Source organism: Gavialis gangeticus, unplaced genomic scaffold (assembly GCF_001723915.1).
Source record: "Gavialis gangeticus isolate Ggan-Ray unplaced genomic scaffold, GavGan_comp1, whole genome shotgun sequence".
Taxonomy (NCBI): domain Eukaryota; kingdom Metazoa; phylum Chordata; order Crocodylia; family Gavialidae; genus Gavialis; species Gavialis gangeticus.
Window position 1 is genome coordinate 167,033,943 of NW_017729024.1, and position 11,532 is coordinate 167,045,474.

Consider the following 11,532-nt stretch of genomic DNA (forward strand, 5'->3'; position numbering starts at 1 on the left):
TGGTTACCTGATGCATGTGCTTTTTATACCTAGTCTTATGTTAATCTGTTGGCCTCAGAGCCACTCATAATGTTGCCCTATAGCTGTTACCCTATGGGATTGAAAGGTGTTAAAATTATCATAAAAGGTTACTACCCAAACTTGGGTTTATCCAATAAGCAAATTATGATGCAGCACCTTTAGGTTTGAAATTGACATTGCCCGGCCTACGCCCCAACCCCTTTTAGGCTTCATATGAATATGCTTTCTTGGGACGTTCTTTCCTGGAATGTGTTGGGTGTGCCAGGCAGTTAGATCCAGTTTTATCATCAAGGCTGAACCCTGAGCAGAAACCATTAGATCAGCTAATCTCACAGCTACAGCTTTGCCTATGGGGCCCAGTCAGTTCCATGAACAGTTAATTTATCATTTTGGTTAAACTTATGACAGACAAGTTACATTTGTGGTTTACAAAATTACAAGCTTTATATTAACTAATATTACCTGTTTAGGCAAAATACCAAATGCCTCCAAGAAGCACATTTTATTGCTTATTAATCCCTCTGGTTCTGGCCGTCACACTCCCCACAGAAACAAATAGCAAACAGCAAGTCCAGCTAACCAGGGGTAAAGTCCCTGATACAGTGCTCCAGGATAGCAAAGGCTGAACGTTGTCCTCTCATTGCCAAACAGACACATAGCCAGCACTCCAGGATCTGGCTCAGGCAGAAGGCAGAACAAAATGGCACTCACTAGACTGACTAGTTCAGAGCGCCACACTCAAGAGTCCAGCTATGGCTCAGCTCGCATAGAGAGAAGCAGTATTTCTGTATTGGAGGAGGCTCACCTGGAGAAGTGAATAGGGGCAGCATCCACACAGTATTTAAAGGATGTCCCTGCCTCTCCCTGTCCCAGTTCATAACCTAAAGATGGCGTTGGCCCCCATTTTTTGCTCCTGGATTCTCACCTGATCAAAGGTGCTATGGGCTGCCACACTATCTATTACTGGCCAAGAGACTGGCCACTGCTGTCAGTACAGACCTCTTAGTCACCTCTGACTTTGTTCCCTTCAGCCTAAACTACCGTGTTGCGTTGTGCTTGGGGCTAGTTACTGCAGGAAGTGACTGCTGAGAACTGCAGCCCTGTACAAATGCAGAGTTCATGTGCTGAAGTCTCTGCTCTGCCTTCTTGTTTGCTAGCAGGTGCAGTTCATGGGTCAGTGATCATCAGTTAAAGTCTTGGTTCCCAGACTGTTCTTCCCGTAATTTTCAGCACTGCAAAGATCAGTTAAACAGCATTTACAACTGAAGTACCCACAAGCTTAAACACTTCAGGTCAGATCTTCAGCTGACAGAAACTGGCCTAGTTCAACTGAAGTCCAAGTTCTATCACTTTACACCCTCTGAAGATCTTGCCTCCGTATAGCCAGTGGCAGGGCCGTCTCAGCTGAAATGCCCTCTCTTTAGAGAACTGCCAGTGTCCAACAGCATGCAGAGGAGGAGAACAAGCTGTGTAACCACGGGGATTTTCTATTCTGTTGACCAGGCAGGCTGTGATCCGAGCCCATCGAGAGCAGCTGGATGAAATGGCGGCCTTGCGTCTGCAGGAAGAGTGCTTGCTTAGGCAGGTGGCAGAAGTGGTAAGTGTCCAGTGCTCGTGGAGCACATGTAAATGTCTCCCAGTGACACCCCGTCACCAGCTCCTCCTCGGTCCAACTGCCAGTGCTCCCAGCATCCGCCTTGTCCCTCCTGTTGTGCCTTTGCTGCTCTCCACCCTGCCCAGCCCTTGGCTGGTGGGAGAGGCTGACAGGCCAGCTCTGAGCAATTTTATACCTTCACCTTATCTTACCAGGGATCTCAGACCACTTGGAGTGGTTCCGTGTCTCCCAGGAAGCTTTGTCACTAGTGTCTGGGTTGCAATACAGTCAGTAAAAGAAAATCAGTGCACCCATAAGACACGGGTGCTTCCTCATGCATAGATAGTGAATCCCTGGTGACTTCCTAATCACCTTCTTCTCTGCTAAGTGCTTAGGAATGGATTCCTTGAGGATCTGCTCCATGATTTTTCCAGGGACTGAGGTGAGGCTGACTAGTCTGTAGCTCCCTGGATTCTTTTTCTTCCCTTTCTTAAAGATGGACACTATGTTTGCCCCTTTCCAAACATCCGGGACCGCTCCTGATCGCCATGAGTTTTCAAAGATGATGGCTTTCCAAGATCATGCTTCGTGTATTGTCAAAGCCAGTTTAATTCCAAATACAAATTGCAGGCACTGCTGCAGCGGGGTTTGCCTCAGGGGACTCAGACTGGCAGCCACGACATGGCAAGCCTGTTGTGTTTTCTAGTTGACAGCCCTGTACCTGAGACTCCTGGTATGCGCTAAACTTGATGCTTTGTTCTTGAACAGTGCATCCGGGATGTTTGGGAAGGGGCAAAATAAGCCGTACAAATACTCCATTAGTTCAGCAAGCCTGCACTGACGGCAAAGGTGGACTAGAGGCATTGTGGCAGCCCTTGGTTTTTGTAAAGCTTAAGGTTTTATCCATCTTTTCTATCCTCGGTGGAGAGGGACTTGAAATCTAGTCATTTGCCTCTGTGTGGCAAGGAAGAATCTTTCCCTGGTATTAATGGAGAATTAAGACATCATTTTTTCAACACAAGTTTTTAGCACTTATACAGTGCAAAGACGATTTGCCAAACAGGATGTCATCTGGAGTCTCCAGCGGCTCTGAGCTCACTTGGCCCTTCACAGAGCTGCGGCAGAGCGAAGTTAATAGGACTGGTCTGTGCTTCCAGCCGCAGGTCAGAAGGCTGAGGGGGCAGTAAAGCCCCTGGCAGATGTTACACTTCAGGCATCATTAACCATGTCTTAAATAGCAACTTGACCACGCATTCATGCAATAAAACAGGAAATAAGCCACATTATTAAACAAATTTTGGGTAAGAACTTTATGGCTGGTTCCCATCACGCCTTAAATTGAATGTGTGGCCGGGCACCCGCTGATCAGGGCTCCCAGCCTCGGGGGCACATCAGACCCTTGGCTCCCATGTGCCCCCAAGGTTGGGAGCAGCAGTTAGCTGATCCGGGCTCTCAGGACTCTTGCAAGAAGTGCTTCATTCCCCTTCAGGGTCAGGACCTCCCTAGGAAATACTGTTATGCTGGGACCAGGATGAGAAACCTGCATTCCTTGCCTGCTTCTGACAAGCAGCTCTTCTCCTCAGCACTCGCAGGCTAGGAGGATGAGGTTCCCCATCCCCACTCCCCCGTTCCCCAATGCTGACTGTGTTGATCTTTTTTCCTCGCTAGGATTTTGAAAACTTTGTGAGCAACCTGGATGAAATCCTGATTCTGAAATCCAAGTGCATCCAAAGCATGCGAGCCCAGCTTCAGCTCTACTTGGCCTGTCCCAGGGCCAACTCCACGCTGCAGAGAGCTACGTCATCTTAGCCCACCCGCGGCTGCATCCATGCCAGGCTTTCAGCAGTTGTGGAAGCAAGCAGCTGTGGTAGCAAGCAGCTGTTGTTTCACCTGGGGGTGTCAGGTATTCTGCAGCAAACAGGAGGGCTGGGTTGGGGTTTGCTGTTTTGTTTGGCGTGTATTTGTAATGTGCACTGAGAGATTTGTAGGTAAATGAATGGTCTGAGGACCTGATGGAAGCCCAGAGCGTTGTGTTTCTATATGGTGTCTTTATACGGTGAGACCACGTGCTTCAGAGCAATAACTCGGCAGCCTTGTAGCACGCAGCGCAGCAACAGGGTTCACAGAGAACGGGATTCACACCAGTCAAAGGCACTTCTATGCTGCCAGAAAATAACTGAGCAAGAGAAAGTGCTTTGAAAGCCTACAAGTCAGTGAAAAGAAAGAATCAAAAGCTTTCCAAGAAAACAGCATTCGTCCAAGGCGAGGAAATGGGAGGGAACAGCTGCTTCGAATAAATAAGGCGGCAAATTTTTAATAAAAATTGAGACAAGATGAGATTGGTTTGTATCTTTACTGCTTCTGGAGAGAGCTCAGTACTAACGCCCCTAAGGGCAATGGGTCAGCAGGTGGAGGTACAAGAGGACATGCACTGGAAGTTCTCTGGACAATTGTGTTGCTTTTCTGCCAGCTGCTCTAGAGGGTCTTCACTGACCAGCACAAAAGGTGTCTAGCTGTACCCTGCTGCAGCTCACTCTGCCATGCCCCATTTAGGTCAAACCTAGATGTCCAGAATTGATTTTCCCCATCGGATGCAGCTGTGGGAACCTCCAGTTCCTGAGAATTGGGTCTGGACGCTTGTTAGCACCCTTGGTCCCCAGCACAGGGAGCTGGACCTAGAACAGCCAAGCTATTAACCACACCCCTGCAAATTCGCTATGGATGGGGCCCACCTGTATCCCGTTCACAAACCGCAAGCACATGCAACCAGCCAAAGCCATAAGTGACCTTAAAGAACGTGCAGCTAAGATCAGGTGCTTGAGGAGCAATCACGTTCAGCTTTGTTCTCACAGCATGCCCATTGCCAAGGTGCACGTATCCAGAGCAGCCTGATCAAAATACCATGGGTAGCTATAAATGCCAGGGGGCAAAGAAACACAGTGTCCTCTGAGAATCTGGGAACTTCCAGTCCTCTACACCAAGAAGCCTGGGCCCACAGCAGGCACCAACACAAGTCCCCACAACCTTTCAGCTTCTTTCACATGAGCTAGAGGTTTGGGACTCTGCAAAGGGAACAGCTTCAGTGCCATGCTCAGGAAGAGAAGAGAAAATCAAAGCAACAAGAAATGATGCAGCAGCTCTTCAGAGAGCTCCATCCTTTTCCCCGGCAGGTCTCTGTCCCACAGCCCAGTGGATTATCCTTGGGAGCTGAGCACCCGGTCATTCATTCCAACCTCCGAGTTACCGTCCTTGAGCCGATTCCAGATTAACAGGCAACATAAATCACACCTAAAGTCAGCAGGAAACCTGCTGGCCTTCCACTGCTTCTCTTCTCCTCAAAGGAGCAAGCCACTAGAAATGGGGGGAGAAAGCACCCGTTTTATATCCTGGCATCATGTCATGCCTCAGATGTATTTGTTGCTAGCGAAGCTGAGGCAGACTGGACATGGGGACTCCAGACAGCAGGGCTGATCTGCAGTTATAATTCCTTTGTGGTGAGAAGGGAAGTCGCACTGAATTCTTCTGTGAAGTCAGCGACTTTTGACTTTCCTGTGCTTGCAGCGAGGCCAAGCTGCAGCAGATGAGCAGTCAGTGACTTGCTAGGAGCACAAGCCATTAGATACCAATATCCTGCAGTAGTTTCCAGGCCCCCTCTTAGCACAGTGGTAGGATTCAGGTGTCTGAAGTGCTGCTACTAGCTGGCAGGTCAGCATGGAACTAGTGAAAGGAGGTGGGAAGGGAGGGGGCTCCTCTGGCCGAATGTAAGGGGTGGCTAGAAACAGGTGGCAAAATGCAGCATGGGAAGCAGAGGGGCTTTGGAGACACCGCTCGTTTTGGAATCCGGTACCAACGCAGGGGAAGCAGTTCTGAAGATGGACTCGGCAGAGCCCAGAGCTGAGTGTTCACAGGGAGACCAGTGATTTATTGAAGGCGACTCTTTCTATATGTGCAGCATAAAACCCACCTGGCCATTTGATCACCATGCAGCTGGGAGCATGCCGACAAATGGGGGAACCCTCCATCTGTCGAGGAGGTGGCAGCCAAGTCAGAGGCAGGGGGTTTGGCATGCAAGCAGCGCTGCTGCATCATCCACCTCGCTCCTGCAGCAGGGAAGGGATTACGGCTGGGAAGCCCCTGCCTCTGCGTGCCTTTCACAAGCCAGGTGCACCTGCACCCTGGGAGCCTGCAGAACTGTAGAGAAAAAGCCGCCTGATGTTACAGGGACAGCCAGCAGCTTTCTCCAGCTGGGTCAAAGGAAGTTACCTCATTTCTGGGACTCACACAGGGTTGAGGGGTGCGGCGCTCCCCTGCCTCATGCAAAGGACTGGGACAAGATGGAGAAACTGAGGCACTAAACCTGGAAGCACGGATGCTTTAGGTTACATATGAACAACGATGCCATCAAAGGAGTGAATACCTTTTTGTTATCCCAGCTGGACTCCAGTTACAAAGGAAACCAGGACCATGACCACACAAGCTACCGTCAGAAGCACTCGTCTTCCACCCAGGTCTTCCGCCATTACTTGTGTGCGCAAAATAATTTAGCTAAGCTCTGCCTCTGCTGCTACCGGAGCCTGGTTTTGTGTGGGTCTATGAATGGGGTGGGGAACTCCTGGCTGGGGTTTGGGGGCAACATTGTGAAGTCTGAACAGAGCCTGACTCTGTTCAATGATGCAAACTAGGACCTGAAAGTCACTTTGTATCTGAGTGCAATGCAGAGCCTTAATAATATACCTAGGAGACCTTGGTGGGGAGAAGGGGGGGTGGTGTTTGCTTAGTTTACTGTATTTAAATTAAAATTACATCTACTACGCAAGGCTCTGGTCAAGAGTGTCTGACCCAAAGTGGGGAACTTCCTGTGGGACAAAGGGGTAGAAGTCAGCCACACCCCACAGCCTGCACTTCCACGGGCACCTGGATCCAGCAGCATGACTCCGGCCTTTTAAATAACAGAACGTGTAGCTAGTGGCACCTCCAGGGAGTCTCACCAGCCCCATGGAGAAGGGGCATCTAAGCTTTCACAGCAACAGCATTGAACTTGCTGAGGGGTTCAGTATGCTATTCTGAGGCAGGTAAAAGGCAGGATAGATTTGCACCTTCTAGGCTAAATCAGAAATGAATGGCAGAGCCTTGAACATGCAGGGAGATGACCACCCACCTCCCCCGCAGGAAAGCTGGGGCGGGACCAAGGCTAGGACCCTTGTCTGCTCCCAGGTGCATCACGTGGTCCATACTGCATGGAGGGGTCAGTTAGTACAACGGGAGGTAGCTGCATGCATGCTCCTGAAAGGATTCAGGTGGACAGTGGCACTGATGCTTGACACCCCCTACAAAGGCCCCATTGCACAGCCAAACATCTCCCCCCAGCAGGATGGGGCTTCTAGGCTTTCACAGCCATAACACTGAACTTGTAGAGAGGCTTGGTGTGTTAATCTGAGACAGGCAGAAGGCAGGGTAGGTTTGCACCTTCTAGACCAAGTAAATCAGAAGTGTACAGCAGGGCCTCAAGTTCACTTCCTCAGCTGCTGTGAACACATAGCCTCTGAGCCACCACTTACTGCAGGAGTTATTGGTGTGGGTGTGCTGCATAGGGAGGGGAGGTCCAGGAGCAAGACATGGGTCTCCTGCCTGAAGTGAACTTCCTGGTTACAGGCCAAGAAACCTTCCTTTATTTCTCTCCTAGCTCCTCCACTGCCCTTTCCTCAGGTTTTTGGCCCAAGAGCCAGGATTGAGCAGCAGGAGAAGCTGGGTAGGGGAACACGTGGGAGCAAAGTCTCACAGAAAAAATGGAGACACACTGAAGGAATCCTAGATTAGCTGTTTTGTTTCTAGTACAGCTTGCCAGATACCCGAAATGGCAGATTTATTTCACAGACATCATTTATCTCCCACTCCCCGCCAGCAAACTGGAGCCAGCCAGTGCCTGGGAGACTTCTTGACAGCAGAATCCATTCCTTGCCTCAGTCACTTCAAAGCAATTGTAAAGGTTATGCTCGTAGCCGCTGCGAGCTAGCACGCATGGCTCAGATCACCCTGCTCCGTTTCACTGTTACCCACCTGACAGCAAACTGCCCAGGACAACAGCTCTGGATGGCACGAACTGTCCATTCATCCAGACAGGGATAATTTAAAACAAGATTAAATACGACAGATTAGGTTTGCAACATCTGCCGAGGCCGAAGCACACAGGATGGCAGGGCTTCCGTTTTAGGGTTTTATTAGTAGTTCTGCAGAATCAAAATATTTAGCAAATTACTTTAAAGGATTCATCAAGACTGTTTATATTTTATGTATTTAGATTTTTAACAATGTACAACATAATACACTTTGTACTATCAAAAACAAACCCCAAACTGATTTCTATTACTAGATGTTAGAGTATGTCATTCTACAGCAGTGTGAAAGAGAATGGAACTAACGCAGTGAGTATATTGTTTTTAAAAGAAAGTGCTTGAAAGAAACCTCCTGCTTCACACTGAATATTATTTTTAAAAAGTTGATTTCCTAGAAGGGCATTTGTTTAAATACCCTACAAACCTGGGGGATTGAGAACAGAGCCCCAGCTCTCACCCCATCAGTTCAAGAACCAACTGCTGGTCCAGATCCAGGTGCAGTTCACAGCTTACCTGTTCGGACAGAAATCACACACCACTCAAGCATTGGAGACTTATGCTTGGCAGAACTGGTTGCTGCAAGGGCCAAAAACAACCCCAAAAACCCAAGAGGAGGAGGAACAGCTTCTCTTTTTGATGCATAGTGACAGTTCGGGAACCAGTGTTTCACTAAGTTGCAGACTAACTTTCAACCCAAAATAGCCAAGGGAAAGACCCATTGCACTCGAGGTCAGACTCCAGTCAGACTGCGGTACAGTCAGTGCTCCAGTATAAGCAGACACCGTGAAAGCAGCTTCAAAGAACCAAAGCATCCTAGTTTCAGAACCAACTTTGAATTCCTGTCCAAATCCAGTGCAACAAAAGGAAAAAAAAAAATCCTAGCTTTGTCTGACTATGTACAGTTCCAGTAGAGGTTGGGCAGTCTAAGCTCTCCGTGGCCAAGCTGGAAAAGGAAACTTAGGAAAGGGCACTTAAAAATTTAAAGACAGTTGGCTCCCAGCAGTGGGGAGAGAGCTCTGGAGCGATGTGTGCTGGGCTCGCTCGGCCGTACTCTCCAATGGACATGGCAGGCAGGGCTTCCTCCCAAACAGCAAGTCACTCTCTGGATGAGGTGGCAGGGGTCTGGTGACAGGGGCTGGCCTCCTCCCCCAGGAGGCATGCTCCGTTATGCTCCTGGAAGCCAGGGATATGTTTTCAGCTGGCTCCTGCACGGGCCATTAGATCTTCCAAAGCATTGTCCTGGTCATTGTTATGTAATAATAAGACCTCCTTAATGTCTTTCACTTCAAAGCCCATTTCTTTAAATTTACTCATTAGCTGGAGAAGTTCTGTTGTCTAGAAGAGACAAAGAGAGACGGTCAACGTTGGGAGGAACAGTACAGTTTAAGGAAGGACTTGCTTTGATTTGGGCGATACTCTCAGGTCCCGAGAATAGTGCTGAGCCTGTCTCCAGACATGAGCTAGAACAAAAAGGCCAATCATCACATCATTCCCACAGGCACGAGCTTAGGGAGTTGGAGCTCCACTTGCAGAAGAACTTGCACCCAACAGCGTGGCGGCTCTTCGCCGAAGCCAGCAGGCAGTAAAATGGCCACACAAACACCTCTGCAGCCTACAGTGCATGTGTTAGACATCCCAGCGTGCCATCCCGTGTCTGGACCCAGACGGGCTTCAGTTCAAATAGCCTCCAAGACCCTCCTTCTCAGAGGCCACCCAGCAGACCTCCCCTTGCACGTCTGGCCACTGGTATTACGCAAGCTAAACAGGACTAGTCTGGAACGCCCAGTGGCTGGGGGTGTCCAAACCCTTCCCCCTTTGCTTGCAATTTTGTAGCAAGGAATGAAGTGACCACATTTGCTTAGAAGATGAAAAGGCGCTCAGGGCTGAGCTGAGGAGCTGTAATGGCCCTGGCTGTCACACAGCTCTCAGAAGTTGGTGGAATCAGCCCAGTTCCTGAGCCTAGGTTGCTATTCGCCACTGCACCACCCCAGCGGGGATTCCTGGCCCACTAACTCCCCTGCTCTCCTCCACCATACTGCAGCCTTTCTTTAAGTAGAGGTACCCAAGGCAGGGACCGTTTCCAGGGTCTGGGTGAAGCCATTAGTGACAAAGTTTGGGCCAGAGCTTCAGGAGGAACTGAGCGGCAGTTTCTTCCTGAAGCAAAGGCCACCCACCCCAGTTCTCCCCTGCTTGCCCCTCTGGGAGCCCGGCCTGCTCAGGCACCCTGCCAAAGCCCAGGGAAGAGGTGGGGAGGCAGCATGGAGCAGCAGAAGTGTACATGCGTGGCAGGGAGGGACCAGCTGTCTGTATGCAACACCTGGATGGGGACAGGCAGAATGCCCAAAGCTCATGTGAGGGTACAATCCTGCCCTAGATGCATGTGCCAGGAACTTTAGAGAGAAATAATCTTTGCAACCTGGACAAGGAGGCCAGCTTTGCCCAGCAAGCATTAGCAGGATGGCTTTGCTCCCTAGGGTCTGCCGTTATAACAGATGTCTGAGATCTGCTGCAGCTGAAATCAGCCCTCTGTGACAGGAGCTCTGCCAGAGCCTCAAGGCTTCAAGTGAGGCAACTAGAGCAGGCGAGAGGCTCAGCCGACACAAATGTGGTGCAGCAGCAAAGCAATTTCTGAATCTGGGCAGGACTGCTCCCGAGCCAGAGGTTCTCCATGCGTTTACTTCCACGGGCAGAGGCACAGTCTGGAAATCACCACCAAAGAAAAATCCTTCTGCACAACAGCCTTTCACCTTCCTGCTCCCCCTCCCCCCCACACACACGTTACTTCCCCCTCACCCTGTACCAGGACAGCCTCACCTTTTCCTCTGAACACTGGTGCATTTCCAGAGCTGCTTCGACCAGCTGGGGATCAAAGCCCTTCTCACACAGCTGCCCATGTGCAAACAGGTAATCCAGGACCTGCAGGGAGAGAGCAGGGTCAGCAGAGCGGCCCCGGGTACGTGGTGACCCAAGGGCCACGTCATGTCTGATGCGCGACAGCCCTGGGTCAAGACACATCTGTCTTGTTGCTCGTGACCCCCAAGCTTCTCGCCTGCAGTTCTCTACATGTAACACCCGTAGTGACCCCCGAGCTTCTCGTCTGCAATTCTCTACATGTAACACCCGTATTACAGACAGTGCCAGGCCCCAAGGCGGGCTGGGAGAATTAGCTTTAAGTCCAAGATTCAGTCTGCCAGGAAGTGTGGCACCACATCTGGGGGCCCCCCACCAGGGAAGGGCTCTCACCTGGTCTATGCTCCGTCCTTTCTTCTTCATGGCTTTCATGACATCCTCGTAAGAGTATCCCATGTTGACAACCATTTCTACGCATTGCCTTTCACTGGGAGACAGGGCCTGCGGGAGCTCCGAGGAAGCAGAGCCACTGGACCATTTGGTGCAGCTGCTGTTACTGGGCACTTTAGACATGGGGAAGTTTTGGTGTGTTACCTAGTAGTGAAAAACCAAGTACAAGCCTTAGTGCATTGAGCTGGCCATTCCCTTCCCTGGCAGAGGCAGGATGATCTGCTCCCTGCAGCCTTCTCGAGGGCGTTATCTGATCTTGCTTTAAAAATTAACCAAGCAACAGAGCTTCCCCGTTTCCTCTGGGAAACTCTGCTGTTGGGATGAACCCGCCAGCACGGAGGAAATGTGTGATAAAACATGTTCCTTGAGGCATCACCCTCTTCCTCTCTCTACTCGGTCATCTGCAGGCAGAGAGAGATAGTTAGCCGTGTTAGTTTGAAGCCAGGCAGAAGGCAGGGCAGCACCTTATTGTTTCATAGTTTCTAGGGTCGGAAGGGACCTGAG

General features: G+C 50.2%; 2 protein-coding genes across 2 annotated transcripts in view; one reads left to right on the forward strand and one right to left on the reverse strand.

Annotated features, from left to right (window-relative positions):
- The window catches only part of KIF24 (kinesin family member 24), a 41,929-nt gene extending 37,977 nt beyond the window's left edge, over positions 1–3,952 (forward strand). Inside the window, exons 12-13 of the mRNA XM_019518072.1 lie at positions 1,525–1,618; positions 3,284–3,952. Of these exons, the coding sequence (XP_019373617.1) occupies positions 1,525–1,618; positions 3,284–3,424 (235 nt within the window). The 3' untranslated portion in view covers positions 3,425–3,952. The remainder of the gene's footprint in view (positions 1–1,524; positions 1,619–3,283) is intronic.
- A 3,863-nt stretch (positions 3,953–7,815) lies between these two features.
- UBAP1 (ubiquitin associated protein 1) overlaps positions 7,816–11,532 on the reverse strand; it is a 63,467-nt gene continuing 59,750 nt past the window's right edge. The window contains exons 6-8 of the mRNA XM_019518073.1: positions 10,972–11,172; positions 10,543–10,644; positions 7,816–9,063 (exon numbers count right to left, since the gene is read on the reverse strand). Of these exons, the coding sequence (XP_019373618.1) occupies positions 8,923–9,063; positions 10,543–10,644; positions 10,972–11,172 (444 nt within the window). The 3' untranslated portion in view covers positions 7,816–8,922. The remainder of the gene's footprint in view (positions 9,064–10,542; positions 10,645–10,971; positions 11,173–11,532) is intronic.